Below are 22159 nucleotides of genomic sequence, written 5' to 3' on the forward strand. Positions count from 1 at the left end.
CATTTGAAAATAGGAAACAAGGAAAAAACAATATTTGAATGTTGCTGGATGTGCAAATACGTTGACCTTTTAACACCAGATAATTTTTCAGACATTTTTCTATTCACATGATTGCGGATAGGCGAGTTCTAGCAATGCATACAACCTGGTGGAGTAGAATATTTCAACTTTCTATGAAGGCCTCTTATACACAATAGTAGTTAACCAACTTTGCATGCTGCACTTCAGCACACAAAATCATCATCTAGCAAATGCACTAAAATAAGAACATCTTACATTTAAAGGGGTTATCCGGGATGTGATTTTTTTTTATTAGGGGCTGGAGATTGAATAAACCAAAAAAAGCAATACTTACCAATCCTTGCCCCAGTAAACCTGCGTTATACTCCAGCAGAACTCCCGATGCTTATTTATATGCACATAGCATGTGACCGCTGCAGCCAGAGGTCCCAGGATAATGCCAGAAATACAACATATGGCCGCTGAGCCCTCCGATTGACTGCAACGGTCACCTGCTACGTGCATGTAAACAAATACCGGGAGTGCAGTCAGAGCGATAGCGCTGCCTCGTCGGGGGGGGGGGGGGGGGGGAACGGGGGACGGTGAGTATTGCTTTCTCGCTTGATTTACAACCCCTAATAAAATTTTACATCCCGGATAACCCCTTTAACTGCAATAGAGATACAAAGTAAAGAAAGTATGTATTAAAAAAAATTACCATGAATGTCTGGAAAGAATACCTGGACAGCTCCTTTTCTTGATCTGAGATACCAGAGCAGTTAGCAGAACCCTCATTCTTTTCTGTGCCCTGTTCTAGAGAGGATTAGAAACCAAAGTTATAACGATGACAAGCTTTTTTTAATGGCTTTGGACACATTACATTTTTTAAATTTCATTGACTATTATGTGCCAAAAATGTGGGTTTTGTGCTCACCGTAAAATCTCTCGTCAGATTAATTAAGGGACACTGAACTATGGGTATAGGACTTTGCCGCTGAGACTAGGTAATAAGTCTTGGCTCCACCGACAGGCCATACACTTTCCACAAACAATGGCCATGTCAGTTTGTACCGTAAGCAGTAGAACGAACGAACGAACGAACGAACACACACGCGGACGGGCGGAAAAAAACCACCAGAAAAACAGGACTCCGGTTTGGAAAAAACCAAAAAGAGGGTAGGATGTGTGCCCCACAATGACTACTACAAGAAAAACATTTTACAGTAAGTACAAAAATCCAATTTTCTCATTTATAGCATTGGGGACCTCCTAAAGCAGTCCCAGAGGTTGGGAAGAAATTACATAAAAAGGTACAGCCATGCGACCAGCCTAACGCGCAGCTGCCTACAGCAACTTCCGACCCAGACTGGCGTCAGAGGAAACCAAAGAATGGAATTGACAAAATTTGGTCAAGGTCTGCACAGAAGCCCAGGTATCAGCCTTGCAGACCTGAGCAACTGAAAATCTTGATGCCTGACCACCAAGGAGGCAACAGCACAAGTAGAACAGGTAGTGACATGAAGGGGAGGAGTTTTACCCTTAGACAGACAGGCTTCCAAAATCACAGACCAGATCCAAGGCGCAATGGTGGCCTTCGATGTCGCCAATCCTTAGCAAGGCCTGGCAGGATCAACAAAAAGTAATCAGTGCCCTGAAACGACTATCGCAGTCAGCCAGACAAGGACTACTCTCACCATATCAAGGCAATGCAAAGTCTGTTCCTTCAGATGAGATGGGGGGGGGGGGGGCGACATTCCCTTCATTAATATGGAAGGCTTAGAGTACCTACAGGGGTGGGAGGCTGGAATGTGACAGTCTGGAAAACCACCTTTTTCCTATGGATGACCAAAAAAGGGGACTTGCAGGACAAGGCAGTCAGCTTTAAAACTTGTCTGATGGAAGTGACGGTCACTAGGAAGGCAACAGCAGCATAACGTCCCTCAAGAGCTCAAAAGGAGCGACCTAAAGAAATCTCAAGACCAGATTGGGATCCCAAGGCTCAATGGGACGTCTGGATGGAGAGACAGCATGAGCCACTCCTCCTAATCTAATGAAAAAGAATGGCTAGAGACAAAATTAGAAATGGACCCGTGCACGATACACTTTGGGTATTGTATGGCTGCATCAGCAACAGTACCGCCAAGTGTGCAAGAGCATCTCTCGACGCACAATGTTAGTTTGGGCGGGAGTGTATAACTGGACTGAAGTTTTGTTTTTTTTTTTTTTATTCTTTTATTTTCCGTTTTTCAATACATAAAAACAATGGTATAGACATATACAGCACAAACATCGGCCCACAGGAATATTGAGTCTACAAGAAGCGCAAAGAACACAAAGAATAGCAACATACAGTCGGAATCAATATTGACAGAGAAACTCCGACATGCACCCTGAACCTGCAGCCATGCATAATAACCTGTAAGAGAGCAAGAAGGAGTTAAACAGAAAAAAAAGGAGAAGAGGGGACAGAGAGAAAAAAGGGAAAGGAGAGAGAACTGACCTGACAGAAAAAAGGGAAAGGAGAGAGAACTGACCTGACGTACTGGGCCTAGGGGTTATTCTGAAGAGGCCATGACGGTCCTGTACTCCACAGAGGAATGAAACCGAATCCAAACACGCCATGTTTTAAGAAATTTGGCGTGGCATCCTCTCGGATGCCGTGAGGTCCTCCATTCTCATAATCTCCTGGTTGTTGCTGAACCACATGCCCACCGATGGAGGGCAAGTTTGTCTCCACAGCGCAGGGACGCACGCTCTAGCTGCATTCACCATGTGGCGAACCACTGAGCGTCGATACGTGGATAATGGCACATCACACAGATGGAACAGGAAGAAACCCGGAGATCTCTGAAGGAGGAAATCCGTGAACTTCGAGGAAATGCGCCACACCTCGGACCAGAAATCAGTCAAGAGTGGGCACTCCCAAAAAATATGCAGAATTGTACCCACATGCTCACCACATCTCCAACACAACGGCAAGACCGCAGGTATCATTGCATGCAATCTGGAAGGCACTCTATACCATCTCGACAGGACCTTAAACCCCGCCTCCTGAAATCCGCTAGCCATAGAGGATTTATGCGTCATAGTGAACAATCTGTCTTTATGCTCCGTAGCGAACGTTAAATCCAAGTCCCTCTCCCAACTTAGGAAGTAGGCCGAAGTGGACAAATCGGATGGTGAGATGGAGAGCATAAAGTCTGGACAACGAGTGACGCACCGTTCCCCTGCAAAAGAGTTAGAACGGGGAACTCTCGTGAGTATGCCGATGAGTTAGTTAGGGACGCGAGTCAGTTTCTCAACTGGGTGACCTGCCACTTAGTAAAGGAGACAGGATCAGACAAAGACTCCAACTGTGCACTAGACATCCACGTCTCATCCTGCATAAAGTGTGCGGCACTTCCCTTACCTGCCTTCAACCAGAGCTGAAAGGGCCCCCCTTCCCGCCCAGGTGGGAATGCAGGATTGCCCTAGATGGGAAACAAGGGAGATGGGGACGGAGAAATCTCTTTCCGAGGAAAGAGCCGTGACGCAACCGCCAGGGTGGGCCCGATAGTCGGGTGTGTCCGCGCCGACAGGGGAACGTGACTGCCCAACCAGGGTAAGGCCTGCAAAGGAACCTCAAGAAAGGCCTGCTCCATGGACACCCACTCTTTAATCTCAGCATGCCTAAACCAGTCCAAAATTTGTGTCAAGTGAGAGGCCTGATGGTAGGAAACAAAGTCCGGGAGACCAACGCCACCCTCACACTTCACACGAAAAAGCATAGATCGCCCAATACGCGCGGGTTTCCCCACCCATATGAACTTGTGGCGTAGAGACAGCAGAGCTTGAAAGAATGGGCGTGGGATGTGGACGGGCAGCGCCTGAAAAGTACAAGATCCGTGGCAAAATTGTCATTTTAAATATGGCACACCTGCCAAACCAGGTAAAACGTGCCCGTCGTCCAAGAATCCAAGTCGCTCTTTACGCGCTGAAGTAGCAGAGGGACGTTCACCGCATAAAGGCGAGACAGATCATTGGGAAGCCGGACCCCAAATATTTAAGCGAATCTCTAGCCCATTTAAAGGAGAAGGACTCAGACAGATCATCCACCAGGGTCTGTGGCCACGAGATATTCAGAGCCTCTGACTTCTGGTAGTAGATCTTAAAGTTGGACAATTTCAAGTATCTATCCAGCTCAGCCATCAGGTTAGGCAAGGAGATCCTGGAAGCAGTGAGAAAGAAGAGCAGGTCATCCGCATAAGCAGCGAACTTGTAGGACCTAGCTCCCAAGGCCACACCCGCTATATCCGGATTGGAGCGAATATGGCTCAAAAAAGGCTCCAAACATAAAATGAAAATGAACGGGGACAAGGGACAACCCTGCCTCGTACCATTGGAGATAGTGAGTGAGGAGGAAGAGAAATATCCGTTGACCTTAACCTGAGCCGATGGAGAGGAGTATAGACCCGAAATCCATTGCAACATATGTGCGCCCAATCCCACATACCGCAAAGTGGCCAGCATAAAATCCCAATTAACTCTGTCAAAGGCCTTCTCCGCATCAGTCGACAGAAAGAAAGTGGGAAGGGAAGAAACAGCCGCTTGATACATAAGGTTAATTGCCCGAGTGGTATTATCTTGTGCCTCCCTGAGGGGACATGAAACCCACCTTTTCGTTATGTATCACGGTATGCAGAAGTGGGGACAGTCTATGGGCCAGAATCTAAGCAAAGAGGTTCAGATCAACATTTAACAGAGAAATGGGGTGATAATTTTGGAACAAGGATGGATCCTTCCCCTCTTTGAGTATGACCGTGATGTGGGCCCTCAATGTATCTCGGGGAAGGGTACCCCCCTCTGTGAGTGAATTGAAGGCGTGTAGGAAATGGGGCGAGAGAAGATCTGAGCAAACCTTATAATATTGCAAAGGCAGGCCATCCGGGCCCGGTCCCTTCCCTGCGGGTGAGTCCTTCAGTGCCCAAGACAATTCTTCCCAGAAAATAGGAGCCTCCAGGGCAGCAATAGACTCCGGAGGGATACATTTCAATCCCGGAGACACGTCTCAATCTTCTCCAAGTGGCTGCCGCCATCCAGAGAAGGTGCCCGAGGGAAATTATACAGAGAGTTGTAATAGGCACGGAAGGCCTCCGAGAGGTCTTGTGGGAGCTGCAGGCGCCTATTGTGTGAGCTTTGAACATTGGGGACATAAGCGTGAGAACGTGCTTTCCTAAGTGCCCGCGCCAAGGTCCTACCCGGTTTGTTACTAAATTCGTAAAAATGCCACCGGCACTTAACGAAGGAGGCCCTAGCCTTGGAAAGACCGAGCGAATGGACCTGCACTCTCAACTAACCTAAACAACCTGATCCTGGGATTGGACTGAAGCTCTAAGGAAAAACAATCCAAGTCCCAGATGAAGGTCCGATTGCAGGAAAGACAGGGCTCTAGGAATAGGACATAACATAGGATGGAAGTTGTGTTATTCACACCAGGACAAAATAAGCCTTCCAGGTACTGTGGTACACCCTGGTTCATGAAGTATTCCAGGCCTTCAACTTCTGGATGACTGGCTCAGATGGACCTCAAGCCCTTAGAACCTCGGCAATAGCCACATAGTTAATCGCTTCTGATATACAGTGTGTTCCAAATTATTATGCACATTGGATTTAAGTGTCAAACATTATTAGTTTTCAATTAAACTCATGGATGGTATTGTGTCTTAGGGTATGTGCACACGATGAGAGGCTATTACGTCTGAAAAGACAGACTGTTTCAGGAGAAAACAGCTGCCTCGTTTCAGACGTAAAAGCTCCTCGTATTATGGGAGGCGTCTTTGAAGCTCGTAATCTTGAGCTGCTCTTCATTGACTTCAATGAAGAACGGCTCAAATTACGTTGCAAAGAATTGCCCTGCACAAATTACAGGTCGTCTGCACAGTACGTCGGCAAATCCATTCAAATGTATTGTAGCCCTATTTTCAGGCGTAAATCGAGGCATAATACGCCTCGTTTACGCCTGAAAATAGGTCGTGTGAACCCAGCCTTAGGGCTCTTTGGATCATTGTAATCAATCTGAGACACCTGTGATAGTTTGCCAGGTGTGCCCAATTAAAGGAAAACTACTTAAGGACGTTCCCCATTATTAAGCAGGTCACAGGTTTCAAGCAATATGATCTCTCTGCTGCCGAAAAGCGTGAAATAGTGCAATACCTTGGACAAGGTATGAAAACATTGGATATTTCAAGAAAACTTAAGCGTGATCATCGTACTGTGAAAAGATTTGTGGCTGATTCAGAGCACAGATGGGTTCGTTCAGATAAAGGCATAATGAGGAAGATTTCTGCCAGACCAATTAATAGGATTACGAGAGCAGCTGTTAAAATGCCATTGCAAAGCAGCAAACAGGTATTTGAAGCCGCTGGTGCCTCTGGAGTCTCGCGAACCTCAAGGTGTAGGATCCTCCAGAGGTTTGCAAGTGTGCATAAAGCTATTATTCGGCCACCCCTAAACAATGCTCACAAGCAGAAATGGTTGCAGTGGGCTCAGAAATACATGAAGACTAATTTTCAAACCGTATTGTTTACTGATAAGTGCCGTGCAACCCTGGATGGTCCAGATGGATGGAGTAGTGGATGGTTGGTGAATGGCCACCATGTCCCAACAAGGAGGTGGCGGAGTCATGTTTTGGGCTGGAATCATGGGGAGAGAGCTGGTAGGCCCCTTTAGGGTCCCCAATGGTGTGAAAATTACCTCTGCAAAGTACGTAGAGTTTATGACTGACCACTTAATTCCGTGGTACAAAAAGGAAGAATCGTGCCTTCCGTAGCAAAATTATCTTCATTCATGACAATGCACCATCTCATGCTGCAAAGTATACCTCTGTGTCATTGGCTGATATGGGCATAAAAAGGAGAGAAACTCATGGTATGGCCCCCATGTTCCCCTGACCTCAACTCTATTGAGAACGTTTGGAGCATCCTCAAGCATAATATCTATGAGGGTGGGAGGCAGTTCACATCAAAACAGAAGCTCTGGGAGGTTATTCTGACATCCTGCAAAGATATTCAAGCAGAAACTGTCCAAATACTCACAAATTCAATGGATGCAAGAATTGTGAAGGGGATATCAAAGAAGGGGTCCTATGTTAACATGTAACTTGGCCTGCTAAGTTTTTTTTGATTGAAAGAGCTTTTGATTTCTGTAAATATGACCTCATGATGCTGCAAATTCAACAAATTACCATTTTAGTTCTCTTTACAACCTTTAAAATGTTTTGATCTCTATTGTGCATAATAATTTGAAACCGTACATTTTGAGTTTTTTACTTCTAAAAAAAATAAAATCTGTTATCATTCGGAGATTTGTTCAATAAAATTTGCATTATATTCCAACGGTTGATGGCTTGAAGATTATACTGTCATTTGCATCGACTATTTAGGAAAATCAGCGAAAAATAACATTTGCATAATAATTTGGAACACTGTGTAAAGGTCGACCTTTCAAAAGAATGTCTGTCGAGTAGGTCAGCATACCAGGCCCGGCGCAGCCAGTCTGGTGAAACCAGGATTGCGGGAACACTTTCCCTCTCGAGCACTCTGGGCAAAAGCAGAAGAGGAGGGAACAGATAAAGTACAGAGAACTGGTCCCATAGAGTGACCAGAGTGTCTACTGCAATGGCCCTGGGATCCCTCGTCTTTGCCATGTAGGTTTGAATCTTGTGGTTAAGACTTGACATAAGCGATGGAAGACGTCAGGGCGAAGAAACCACTCTCCTGGGTCCAGTCTCTCTCTTGACTTAGGACGTCTGCAGCAGACTAGTTTTCCACTACTGGTATGTGGGCCACTGAGAATACTGGTATAGGACTATGATCATAGGAGAATCTAAAAGTACTCCCACAGAGCCAATTCAGATGGGCAACCGCCATGGAGTTGTCTGTCAGGAATCCGACTGGGCGGCTATGGAGGAATGCCCAATGGTAGCGAGCTAGGAAGATTGCCCTCAGTTCCACAAAAATGAGCTGTGGGGATTACTCCTCCATCGACCATTTGCCCTGGACAGTGTGGTGGCAAAATAAAAAAATAAATAAAAAACACCTGGACAGACTGGCATTACTTCAGATAACCAACCACTGACCAACCCTGCATGATGGCCGTTGAGGAATTCCACCAGCAGAACTGACTCATCCAAGGGGACAGGAGAATTAACTTGTCCAATTCACAAAACGGAAACTTGTCCAATCACAAAACGATCGCTCCCTGGAGGGGCCTGAAACGGAATTAGGCGTGTGAAACAGCCTTCGAAGGTCGACACCATAGTGCCTATTTCTGCTTGAAGGGTCTTCATCTTGTCCTACTAAAGATGAATTCTTGGAGATCTGGTGCTGATGTTCATTTCGAGAAACGACATGTTTCGGAGATGGAACCAGGGCGGATTTTTCCTGGTTGATGATCCAGCTCAATTTTTCCAACATCCAGAGTGATGTGAAGACTGAAGATTGTCCTGTCTGGACAGGGCCTTCACTAAGAGGTCGTCCAGGTAAGGGAGGACAGCGAATTGCCTGAGGGAAGGGCAGAGACCTCTATCTAGTAACCAGTCGTCACCACCTCCCTAACCCAGGCGTCATCCACATGAGCAAGTCATGTCTGGAAAGAAAGCAGCTGCCCACTCTTGGACGCCCAATATGAGTGGGGAGACACTTTCATGCTGAAGATGTCTTGCAGAGGAGCATAGCATTGTAAAGGCCTCAAAAGAAATACAGGTTACTGTGCAGCATATATATACTCAAGGTATGTCACCAGATACAGCTCCACTTTCCCAATTTAAAAAAATTCCCCCCCACTTAGGTAGGGAGTGATCTCTTACAGAGTCCCACTAGGGAACAGCCCTTATAGAGGATTAATGAAAATGAGCTGGGTATACGAAGGGTCACCTCTTCAGTAACCTGGTGTTAAGGGAAATTCAGCACAGAATACTGCCTGGTTTCCAGGCAGGCAGTGAATAGGCAGAGAACACCCCCCTGCAGCTAAGGAGAGAAGATAAAAATATATATAAAAATAGCAGCAGACTCAAGTATCAAGTCATGTTGCATTTTACAGACACGAAGCTTCAGATTTAGCCAGTGTCTGTGGGAAGGAGCGAAGACTTTTCCTACCTAGTGTCAGCCTTCTAGCAGCAAGAGCCTATACCCATGGTGCGGTGTACCCCAATGATATAAAACAAGACACACACACGGTTAATAAAAAATGGAGTTTGGTTCAGCTACTGCAGTGTGTATGTCTTCTAGTACACAGCAGCCTGGCAGAATGCCACGAAAAGTGAAATTCATCAGACAGCTCGTTCTCTAGCCCCTGAACAAGATGCTTAGCGGATTTAGGACCAAATAATAGATCAACTTTGGCCACTTTCACATGGTAGTTTTTTTGGTCAGTATTTTGCAACAGTATTTGTTAGCCTGGGGGCGATTCGGATGCAAAAGCGCGGGCGCGCTCATGGAGAATACGTGGCCAAAACTCCTATTTATATGGAGATACTCTTTAAAATGGTACTATCTTACCTCCTGCTTTATCTGCAGCCATTCTTCACTGATTTCAGGTTAACAGTTTTGCACTTAAAGCAATTTCGGAATTCTTCTTCGCATAAAATTATATTTTTCCTACCTGGAAATTGAACATAAAATAAGAGGCAACACTTTCACTATGCTTTATTTACCTACAAAAAGGCAGAAATGTCTATTCACAAACCCTAGGCTACATTCCATTCAGCCTACGTATGAACCAATTGTGCAGGCATAGAATTCTTACTTTCAAACCTTTTATTTTCTGAGATGACAAAAGTTTGTCAGCATGCCACCAACCGCAAGAGATATGCCCCGATACCAGACTCAATCGCAGGCACACCATTAACGGGGTATCCTCCTCTTATGCACACAAAGTTTATAAAGTGTATAAGGAAAAGTATCGGAATTTTCTAATATAAACTGTGTGTTTCAATTCCACTGTGCAATCACTGACAAGCAAAGATCCTGAAAATTGTAAACATTTTTGTATTTTTTTTATTGCGATACTCGTTAGCAAAACGATACTTTTGCCAACAATAATAAAAAAAAATTAGTTCTTCCATTTTCTGATGTGAGGCGCGTGGTGTGATGAATTTGGAATCTCCATGTGCCTCACATTAATAGTAATTAACCCCATCATGTTCCTCAGTCATAATGGACAACATTGGATTAATGTGAGGACCATGATGGGGTTAATTACTATGAACGTGAGGCACATGGAGGTTCAAAATTCATAATACCTCGTGCCTCACATTAATAAGTGAAAGGCAGTTTTTTATTTTATAACAGCGTAAACATGAATGACGCTATTAATGTGTTATTACGGTCACGTCGATACCGAATGTGTATATTTTATGTATTGAGACTGAATTGTAAAAAAGTGTTTGTTTTTTTTATTTAACATTACCTATATTTTTTTACTTTTCTTTTTAACTTTAATGTACTAGCATATATCTATATGCCAGTACATTAGCCTGTGTACGGATAGTACACAGGCAGTTGTTAGGACATACTAAGGTATGTCCCAACAGGAAATACGGTCAGAGAGCCCTGGGGTCCTTCAATGGACCCTGGGCTGTCTGCTCATACATGGTATGTCCCTCGAGCGCTTCACAGGGATTCCCCGTGATGTGATCCAAAGGGCATCCCCCCTTCTCATTTACCCCATGAAAGCTGTGGTCAGCCTTGATTGCAGCATTCAGGGGAATAATGGCGGAGTTAAGAGGTTTCTCTGATCTCCACAATAGTCATTGCCACGCTCCTGACAATAAGTGTGCGGTCAGAATGAGGTGACGGGTCAGTGCCGGCGCTCATTAGTGTAGTGCTGGTCGCTACACATGCTGACCGCACGCGCACACTTGTCAGGAATCAGGAGCACAGCACATGCAAGGTTCCTGCGCGCTACAGGCTGTACAACAGAACAGTCCATACACGTGTGACGTGTCGTATACCCAGAAGAGAATTCAAGATCAACACAGCGGCCAAAGAGTGACGTCACCCTTCAAGTACCCCACGGCAGCATCTGGAAACGGGGCAATTTGGAAAATGTAAGTATATTATAAATGTATTTACATAAATTATAAATATTAACACAATCGTTTTAACTCGGAAAACCCCTTTAACTCCTAGGTCATCACCCCTATAACCTCAGTTTTAGTGCCCCGGCTTATCTTAATGATGTGTCACCTCATGTACCAATTTTATTTGTGTAACATCTTAAACATTGTGCTTTTTTCTAAGTCATTCATTTGTAAACTTGCCTGACGAAAGAGCCGGTGTGCTCTGAAAGCCGCATATAGAACTTTTATGGTTAGCCAATAAAGGTATCACACCTACAATACTTTTGTCTTTTTTTACACAAAAGTATTTAACATTGCATACTTCACTATCAGAAATTCAATCAAACTGTTCCTCCAGTTGTAAACTACACTCACGCCCAGACATCGGGGGTGGAGAGACGCTTCTGCATGCTGGGCAGCCGTGGCATCCAAGCGACGCCCGAAGGTACTGGCACAGGTCTTACTAATCAGGAGTGTGTCTCCACACCCAATGTCCGTTCAGGAAGGAGAGTACAACTGCAGGTATACTACTAATAAACACCATAGTTAGGCCTCATGCACACAAACGTATTTTTTTCCTCCCGTAAATACGGGTCCTTTGTCACACATATTCAACCCGTATTTACGGACCCGTTTTCTCTGCACTAATCGGAATCCCCTTCTCTCTATCAGTGCTGGAAAGAGAGAAGGGGCAGCCCTTTCGGGCAGAGTTTCCGCAGCGATTGAAAGTAAAAGAAGTTAATACGTACCGTTGTCATGGTGACGCGTCCCTCTTGACATCTGGTCCGACCTCCCTGGATGATGCGGCAGTCCATGTGACCACTGCAGCCTGTGATTGGCTGCATCGGTCACATGGGATGAAACGTCATCCCAGGAGGCCGGACTGGAGGAAGAAGCAGGTAAGTTAACTTTTAATACTATTAACTCCAGCGGTAGTCACTGTCCCGGTGCTGAAAGAGTTACTGCCAATCAGTTAACTCTTTCAGCACCCTGGACAGTGACTTTCCCCTGACGTCGCCTAGCAACACTTCTGTAATTACGGGAGCCCCATAGACTTTTATAGGCCTGCCCGTGCCGTTATTACAGCCTGAAATAGGACATGTTCCATATTTTTTAATGGCACTGGCACCTTCCCGTAAGCAAACGGGAAGCTACCCGTGGCCAATAGAAGTCTATTGGCCCGTAATTACGGCTCATAATTACAGGCGTTTTTACGTTCGTGTGCATGAGGCCTGAGTCCCTGCCTAGCCTGAAAGGGCTACTTACATTGATTAAAAGTACTTTAAACTACACCGCGAATAGAGAAAAAAAATTTGAGAACGTTCATGTTCAACAACCTCTGATGATCAAGTGGAACTCCCAGCAATCAGTTGTACTTGCTGAAGTGGCCGCTAAGCATTCATTTCTCATTCAGCAACAGTAAGGTTATGTTCACACGGCCTATTTTCAGATAAGGGCGTTTTACGCCTCGAATTACGCCTGAAAAGACGGCTCCATTACGCTTAGAAAACATCTGCCCATTGCTGGCAATGGGTTTTACGATGTTCTGTTCAGACGAAGTGTCATTTATTAGTCGCTGTCAAAAGACGACGCATAAAAAGACGCCCGCGTCAAAGAAGTGCATGTCACTTCTTTGGAACGTTTTTGGAGCCGTTTTTCATTGACTCCATTGAAAAACAGCTCCAATTACGTCCATAATGGAAGCCACAGAAAACACGAGTACTTGCAAAAACTTCTGAAATTCAGGAGCTGTTTCGTCTGAAAACAGCTCCATAATTTCAGACGTAATTTGTTAAGACGTGTGAACATACCCTAATAAAGCTTTACATGGCACCCACAGAGAGTTGATATTTGAAGCAGCTCCACAGTCTGACTAATAGGGACATTCTTCTACTTCAATACACCTTAAAAGGGGTGCTCCGGTTTAGACAATCCCTACTTGTTAAAGAGGCTCTGTCACCAGATTTTGCAATCCCTATCTGCTATTGCAGCAGATAGGCGCTGCAATGTAGATTACAGTAACGTTTTTATTTTTAAAAAACGAGCATTTTTGGCCAAGTTATGACCATTTTTGTAATTATGCAAATGAGGCTTGCAAAAGTCCAAGTGGGTGTGTTTAAAAGTAAAAGTCCAAGTGGGTGTGTATTATGTGCGTACATCGGGGCGTTTTTAATACTTTCACTAGCTGGGCGCTCTGATGAGAAGTAACATCCTCTTCTCTTCAGAACGCCCAGCTTGTGACAGTGCAGATCTGTGACGTCACTCACAGGTCCTGCATCGTGACGGCCACATCGGCAGCAGAGGCTACAGTTGATTCTGCAGCAGCATCAGCGTTTGCAGGTAAGATCGACTTACCTGCAAACGCTGATGCTGCTGCAGAATCAACTGTAGCCTCTGGTGCCGATGTGGCCGTCACGATGCAGGACCTGTGAGTGACGTCACAGATCTGCACTGTCACAAGCTGGGCGTTCTGAAGAGAAGAGGATGTTACTTCTCATCAGAGCGCCCAGCTAGTGAAAGTATTAAAAACGCCCCGATGTACGCACATAATACACACCCACTTGGACTTTTACTTTTAAACACACCCACTTGGACTTTTGCAAGCCTCATTTGCATAACTACAAAAATGGTCATAACTTGGCCAAAAATGCTCGTTTTTTTTAAATAAAAACGTTACTGTAATCTACATTGCAGCGCCTATCTGCTGCAATAGCAGATAGGGGTTGCAAAATCTGGTGACAGAGCCTCTTTAAGGGCCTTTTACACCTGCCGATATTTGCCCGGTGCAGCGAGTGCTGATCAACGAGACTTCGTTGATCGGCGCTCGTTTGCTCCTGTCACATGGAGCACTGGATGGGGACAAGTGCTCGTTACTCCGTTCGCTCGCCCTCATACATCATCATGTCGGCAGCGCGTCTCCGTTTACGCAGGGAGCAGATGTGGTGCCGACAACGATAATTTATTACTTTTTTAAAACGATACGACCAGCAGATGATCAAGCATTTGCTCGTTCATCTGCTGATCGCTTCCCTTTTTACACAGGGCAATTGTCGGCAACGAGCGTTATATTAACGATTGTCTGCTCGATAATCGCCCAGTGTAAAACCCTCTAAGAAGGATCACTTGACAATCAGATCAAAAACAAGTGTCCCCTGCAGGGACTCCCAGCAAACAGCTGTAATTTGTGATGAAACCAGTCAGTGTCCCTGCAGCACCACCACAGGGGAAATTAAGAACTACACTGTGCCTATTCATATCAATGGGTCGTCTGTGTAATGCAGGACATCCAGAGTGAGACGCCCTTTGTAACCATTCCCTACTCTATCCAAAAGATGGGGATCCTGAACACAGGACCCCCCCCCCATAGGATTCTCTAACAGGTGATATGAAAATGTTTTTTTCTAAACCGGACAAGGGTTGTGAAGGCTTATGTTAGTAAAGTGATAAATGTATGATTGCTGGGGGAGGGGGGCCCACCGCTAGGACCCCCACCAATCACTAGAACAGGGGTCTCAAGTCCCCCATTCCTTTTCACTGCATGATCACAGTGAGGAGGAGGTTAAATAGGAGGTGTGGTCATGAATGCACAACGCTGCTCCATTCAATGTCTATGGGGCCGAAAGAGACAGCGCTTGGCTGTTTCCATTAGTCCCATGGACAATGAATGGAGGCAGCGCGCATATGTGAACACTGCTCTATTTAACCTCGTCTTCACTGTCGTCCTGCAGGGAGGAGAAACAGAAGCCTCAGGACCCCCATTCGAGTGATCGGTGGGGGTCTCAGCGATAACACATCACCTATTTTGTGGATAGGTGATAAATGTGGTTCATGGAATTACTACTGTCTAATATATTTAGCGTTTCACATATTTCTGCTTCCTTTCAGTGAATTTAAATCCAGTCTTAAAATCTATAAAGACCTAATATTTATCACAGCTGAAAGTTTGCTACAACGTAACTAGTCCTCAAACTAAAAACAACCTAGACTCATACTAATACATTGTAGCAAAGCAGGGGATATTTGCACTTCGGATGTGACTGCCTACACTGCAGCAAATGTTCAGCTGTAGGGAGTATTATGTCTACAGCGATCAGCCTATGGATGTAAACAATATTTCCATTTATCGGACAACCCAAAGAGTATATTAAAAAGTTGCATTGTAATTGTTTGCAAAAGACCGGGGAAAAAAAAAGCTTATTCAAAGCAGGCAACCATTTAACGTTCCATTTAACATAACTTGAGCCATGATTTGAGACTCATTTTACTTTTACATTATAAAGTTCAGCTGTTATATAAAACATGTTCAAATCACAGGGGGAAAAAACAAACTCACGGTGAACTACAATTGTTGGCGGCCCTACAATGAACCTCATACATTCAGCGGCTCTAGGTATCCTATTGTGCGGGTGACAACTGTAGACAAAAGTCATCCACCAGGACAGAAACTACAGGACACCCAACGCCACCAGCACAGTCATACCAAGTGTAGCACGAGGACTGCAGGTCCCGAACACAGCCCGATCATACAGCCACTAGTGACCCCGACTCGCATCCCCACACCAGCAGCCATGTACGTACACAGGAAGCTGCTGTCACCCACCACACATCGTTATATCTGTACCAACGAGCGTCCTTCCATGACATAACGCCCACTACTCAGCCGCCAGCCTCCGGATACATCTCCCTCGGGTCCACTCTCACCCGAATACTACAAACACTATTTACCTCCTGACATAACCAACCAAAAAAGTATCCATGACCTACCAGTGAAACAAACCGCCGAGCGGAACCCACAGCTGTGACTCCGCGCCTGCGCCCTTAGCTAACGTCGAAATTCTGCGTTTCCTGCGCGAGGACGTCACTTCCGTGCGCCCGGACTGTTAGATTATGTGTCGCCTTTTGGTAGCCATTTTTTTGTAGACCGTGGCAGAATTGAAAGTCTAATGATCAGAGCTGTTGTTATAAATCACGGAATATATTGAGGGATACTTAGCAAGGGAAAATAATAGGCGTTACAAGTAGCGACCAATCGGAGTTTAGCTCGAGCTAGAACATGATTGGTGGCTTTGGGCAACAACTCTACTTTTCCCTAGTACTGGTTATGATTACCCCTCCCCCCTAGTTATTTCACATTCTCTGTTGTGCCACAAGGGTGATTTTTGTTTCTTATAATATTGCACAGTGTAAATGTGTTGTACAATGTTAGCCAATGTGCAGCTACTAGACAAATCTGGTCCTTTTCTTACTGGTAATTTTTCCTTATTTACTATTATGTAACCATATTTCTGCCATATTACACATAGGGGCCTATAATAAGTATCTGTATATTAACCTCTATTGCTTTAAATGGCGTAAATACAATTCTTCAATATGAAATTCACAATCGGCAAGCAAGCTCATTTTGTTCTAGTTGCTAAAATAATAATAATTGCTCATAACGTGCGCAATATTTGTGAACAGATGAAGCCACTGGTTATTGTTAATTTTCGGTTGGGTGATGGGGCTGTAGTCTCTCTCCAGTACTTATACACATATGAAGTAACTCCCTTTACTGTAATTTCTCAGCTTTTTTTTCCTCTTATTCTGATAGGGCCAAGACTGGTTTCTACTTGGTGCGTTTGATGAGGGGCCTCAATACATGCCCCTCTACTGTATTTTTTCTGTCCAGCAGACAATGGGGCAGTACAGTAGGGTGGCGCTAGATATCCTCCCTCTACGCTGATTTCTTGGGTGCTGTCACATGTGGCAGATTTTGTGGCAGAAATTATTTGTGCCTAAAAATCAGTTCTATTCATCTATATGGTATTGTTTCTGCAGCAGGTGTATGGATTTCTGCAAGTTTCATTTCTATGAATGCAACAGATTTTTAGTCACAGAAAATTTCTGCAACAAAATCTGCCACGTATGTCTGCAGGAAAAAGGACGTCACTGTAAGGTTTTCCTCTTTCTGGTGGTGCTGCGTTAGGGTATGTTCACACGGCCTATTTTTGGCCGTTACTATTCGGGCCGTAAATGCCAGAAAAACGGCTGAAAAATCTGAAGCAGAAAGCCTCCAAACATCTGCCCATTGACTTCAATGAGAAAAACTGCCTTCTGTTCCAACAGGCCGTTTTTTTACGAAGTGCATGTCACTACTTCAGCCATTTTTGGAGCCGTTTTTCATAGACTATAGAAAAACAGCTCCAAAAATGGCCGGAAAAACGCAGTGAAAATCGCGAGTGGCTTAAAAAACATCGGAAAATCAGGAGCAGTTTTCTCTTGAAAACAGTTCCGTATTTTCAAACGTTTTTGGTTAAGCGTGTGAACATAGCCTCACACTGTCACCATAAATCCCTGAGGTGTTTTTTTCTATTGTAATCCTGCTCTGTTGGCGGGAGTATTCCACAAGCTGCAAGGCCTCATTAGACAGTGTCAAAAAAGTTGGTATCCTGGATCAGAACATTTGTCCAAGAATCTTGTAATCCGCTTGTGGAAAACCAAAAGGAGTTGGCACGGGGTCATTCAGATGAGCGGGTCCGATTTGCGTCTGCAAAAAAACAGGCCATTTTTCATGCATGCATCAGTTTAGTTTTCGTGTGTCATTAGTTGTTCTCGTTTATGTTTCTCTGCGAATACTTCCTAGTTTTACATTTTTTCTCTCTCTGCATTTCCTTCGCAACTGATGTGTGGAACACAGACAGCACACGGATGTCGATTTCACGCACCCGTTGACTTCAATGGGCGGTGTAGTCACAGACGACCTGCTCAGGGAACTCATCCAGCTCATCCAGGGTTTAGACCAAAAGTCTCTATCTTTAGATCCCTTAACCCCTTCCTGGCATTTGACGTATCCATACGTCATAGTCGGCTAGGGGAAGTATGGAACGGGCTCACGGAGTGAACCCGCTCCATACGATGCGGGTGTCGGCTGTATGTTACAGTCAACACTTCAGAGTAACAAGTGGGATCGTGCTCAAGCGCGATCCCGCTCGTTTAACCCGTTAAATGCTGCGGTCAGTAGCGACCGCGGAATTTAAAGAGTTAGAAAGAGGGGGTGACTACCTCTGGCAGCTCATTGCGCCCCCTGCAATGCTATCGCGGGATGGCGATGGTTGCTATGGCTGCCTGGGGGCCTAATGAAGGCCCCCAGGTCCGCCATCTTTGTGCTCCTACTAAGCCCTGCTTAATAGAAGCCTGTCAGAAAGACGATATACTGCAATACATTGGTATCGCAGTATATCGTGCAAGCGATCCAACGATCGCTGGTTGAAGTCCCCTAGGGGGACGAATAAAAAAAGTAAAAATTACTAAAATAACGTTTTTTTATGTAAAAAAAAATTGTAAAGTTTAAAAAAAAACCTTTTCCCATTTTCCCCCTAGAACTTAGTAAAAAAAATAAATAAACATAATTGGTATCGCCGCATCCATAAGGCTGGGTTCACACGACCTATTTTCAGGCATAAACGAGGCGTATTATGCCTCGTTTTACGCCTGAAAATAGGGCTACAATACGTCGGCAAACATCTGCCCATTCATTTGAATGGGTTTGCCGACGTACTGTGCAGACGACCTGTCATTTACGCGTCGTCGTTTGACAGCTGTCAAACGACGACGCGTAAAATGACTGCCTCGGCAAAGAAGTGCAGGACACTTCTTTGCAACGCAATTTGAGCCGTTCTTCATTGAAGTCAATGAAGAGCAGCTCAAGATTTACGAGCGTCAAAGACGCCTCGCAAAATGCGAGGAGGAGCTTTTACGTCTGAAACGACGCAGCTGTTTTCTCCAGAAAACAGTCTGTCTTTTCAGACGTAAAAGCCACTTCTCGTGTGCACATACCCTAAAAGTCTGAACTATTACAATATATCATTAGTTAACCTGCACGGTGAACGCCGTAAAAACAAAAACAAAATAGTAAATGCCAGAATCGCTATTTTTTGGTCAACTCATCTCCCACAAAACATGGAATAAAAACAGATGAAAATGGCGCATGAACCCCAAAATTGTATCATTAAAAACGACAGCTTATCCCGGAAAAAATAAGCCCTCATACCACTTAATCGACAGAAAAATCAAAAACTTACGGCTCTCAGAATTTGGCGACACAAAATAAATTTTTAATTTGTTACTTTTAGAAGTAGTAACCTATAGAAAAAAACGATATATATTTGGTATCGCTGTAACCCGCAGAATAAAGATAACATGTTGTTTTAATTGCACAGTGAATTCCGTAAAAACAATGGAGGAATCGCTATTTTTTTCATTTTCTACCCCACAAATAATTTTTTCCCCACTTCCTAGTATATTATATGGCACAATAAATGGTGCTACGAAAAACTACAACTCGTCAAAAATCAAGCTCTCATAGGACTATATAGACGTAAAAATAAAAAAGTTATGGCTTTTGGAAGGTGGGGAGGAAAAAACGAAAATTTAAATCTGAAAGTTGTTTACGACGGGAAGGGGTTAATGAAGAGATTTCACGAGATCTGGTGGGAATACATCTGGACAGAACAAAATAATTCAGACTTCAGTTCCTGTCAGTTCTTGGGTTTTGCAGGACCTAGGAAAGGTATCTTAAGGTTTCAATGTTCTGCTATAGAGATGGTAAACTATACTATGGATTGTGCTATATTACCACCTTTTATTCTATCGGCATACCATCCTCTTCTCTTGTTCAAGTATACAATCTCTGAACTTAGCCTGGGACTGAAGCCATCTTATATAACTGCTTCTGGCTTTGTGTGTGGAGCCTCTCTGCGCTCTTCCCAGGCCTCAATTTGTATTAGGGTACGTTCACACGTCAACGCCAAATACGTCTGAAATTACGGAGCTGTTTCCAGGAGAAAACAGCTCCTGAATTTCAGACGTAATTGCTCGTACTCGCGTTTTTCGCGGCGTCCATTACGGACGTAATTGGAGCTGTTTTTCAATGGAGTTAATGAAAAACGGCTCCAATTACGTCCCAAGAAGTGTCCTGCACTTCTTTTGATGAGCCGTCTTTTTTACGCGCCGTCTTTTGACAGCGATACGTAAAATGACAGGTCGTCGGCACAGTACATCGTAAAACCCATTGGAAGTAATGGGCAGATATTTGTCGGCGTAATGGAGCCGTTTTTTTGACGTAATACGGGGTATAAAACGCCCGAATTACGTCTGAAACTTTGTCGTGTGAACATACCCTTATTGTCTGTGGGCAAGACTAGTCAGGTCTGTAAGGGTTCGTCCACATGTTGCGGAATTGCTGCATATTTTCCGTCCGCAATTGCGGACAGAAAATACGCAGCAGTATAAAGTAGCAGCAAAGTGGGTGAGATTTAGCAAGTCTAATCAACACGCTGCGTAAAAATTCAGAGCAGAAATTTACCTGCGGTGCGTATTTTTCGGACTGCAGCACGTCAATTCCCACTGCGGAAAGTGGACTGAATTGCTGCGTTTTTCAGAAATGTCGCCATCTCCTAACATTGTGAAAAACGCAGCAAATTACGCACTGTTTCCTGCAGTTAAAAACGCAGGAAATGGTGCGTTCTTGCTGTAGCGGAAAGTCTGCTACTTCCAACGGAATTGCTGTAGAACTTTTCTGCAGCAATTCCATAACATGTGGACAATCCCTAACTGATGTGCTGCGTATTTTCCAGCCGGAACATATATGGACAGTGGTGGAAAACCACTGAAGTCACTGACCAAATGTCGGGAGAAGTGCTAGAGTCCCGAGCAAAGCGCTAGCTGATGCGCTGCTCGGCGACTCCAGCAATAGTGACATCCCCTTGCGGTCATGCCATTGATGACCTGCAGACACCAACAGCACAGGAAGCAAGCCCTCAGTCACGTGGGGCTGTGTCGGAGCGCCATCAATAGTAGAAAAGCTAGGAACTCTAGGAACAATTCACCAGGTTTGAACCGCATGATTTAGTGCCGAATTTAAAATTAAAGTACATTAGTAAGTGACTTCTTTTTACATAAAAATATTAATGCAATTTTTGGTCCCCGGATAACCGCTTTACGACTGAGCCTGTTTTGGCCTTGTGGACGCAGCCGATTTTTTTCAAATCTGACATGTCACTTTATGTGGTAATAACTTGTGAATGCTTTTCCTATCCAAGTGATTCTAGGATTGTTTTCTCGTGACATATTGTACTTTGTTAGTGAAAAAATTTGATCAATAAATTCAGTATTTGTTTGTGAAAAACACCAAACTTTAGAAAAAATGTGAATTTTTTTTTTTACTTGAATGTATCTGCTTGTAAAACAGATAGTAATACCACACAAAATATTTACTAATTAACATTTCCCATATGTGTACTTTATGTTTGCATCGTTTTTTGAACTTCCTTTTTTTTTTCTAGGACGTTACAAGGCTTAGAACTTTAGCAGCAACTTCTCACATTTTCAAGAAAATTTCCAAAACCTATTTTTTAATCCATTTTAATTAATTTTTTTTTCTGTAACACAAAAGGTTTTACCAGAGAAACGCAATTCAATATTTATTGCCCAGATACTGCCGTTTTTAGAAATAGCCCACATGTGGCCCTAGTGTCCTAATGGACTGAAACACAGGCCTCAGAAGAAAGGAGCATCTAGAGGATTTTGGGGCCTCCTATTTATTAGAATATATTTTAGGCACCATGTCAGGTTTGAAGAGGTCTTGTGGGGCCAAAACAGTCTAAACACCCCCAAAAAGACACCATTTGGCAAACTACACCCCTCAAGGAATTTATCAAGGGGTATAGTGAGCATTTTAACCACACAGATTTTTTGCTGAATTTAGTGGAATTAGTCCGTAAAAATTAAAATCTAAATTTTTTCCAATAAAACGTAGACGTTATCAATTTTTACAAGGAATAAAGAAGAAAATGCACCTCAAGATTTGTAAAGCAATTTCTCCTGATTACGTCAATACCACATATGTGGTAATAAACGGCTGTTTGGACACACGGCAGGGCTCAGAAGCGAAGGAGCGCTATTTGGCTTTTGGAGCTCGTTTGCTGGATTGGTTATCAGGTGTCAGGTCGCATTCGCAAAGCCCCTGCGGGACCAAATCAGTGGATATCCCCAAGAAGTGACCCCATTTGGGAAAAAACAGCC

General features: G+C 44.2%; 1 protein-coding gene across 4 annotated transcripts in view; it reads right to left on the minus strand.

The window, feature by feature from the left end:
• The window catches only part of CNOT10 (CCR4-NOT transcription complex subunit 10), a 146630-nt gene that overhangs the window by 91232 nt on the left and 33239 nt on the right, over window positions 1-22159 (minus strand). The window contains exons 1-3 of one of the 4 annotated variants that reach the window (XM_075827164.1): window positions 15859-16038; window positions 9537-9635; window positions 719-813 (exon numbers count right to left, since the gene is read on the minus strand). In XM_075827164.1, coding sequence (XP_075683279.1) covers window positions 719-813; window positions 9537-9558 — 117 coding nt within the window. In that variant the 5' untranslated portion in view covers window positions 9559-9635; window positions 15859-16038. Of the gene's footprint in view, window positions 1-718; window positions 814-9536; window positions 9640-15858; window positions 16039-22159 lie in introns of those variants that run through there. The other 3 variants (XM_075827162.1, XM_075827165.1, XM_075827163.1) reach the window with 3 other exon arrangements.

The sequence above is a fragment of the Rhinoderma darwinii genome, chromosome 5 (genome assembly GCF_050947455.1).
Source record: "Rhinoderma darwinii isolate aRhiDar2 chromosome 5, aRhiDar2.hap1, whole genome shotgun sequence".
Taxonomy (NCBI): domain Eukaryota; kingdom Metazoa; phylum Chordata; class Amphibia; order Anura; family Rhinodermatidae; genus Rhinoderma; species Rhinoderma darwinii.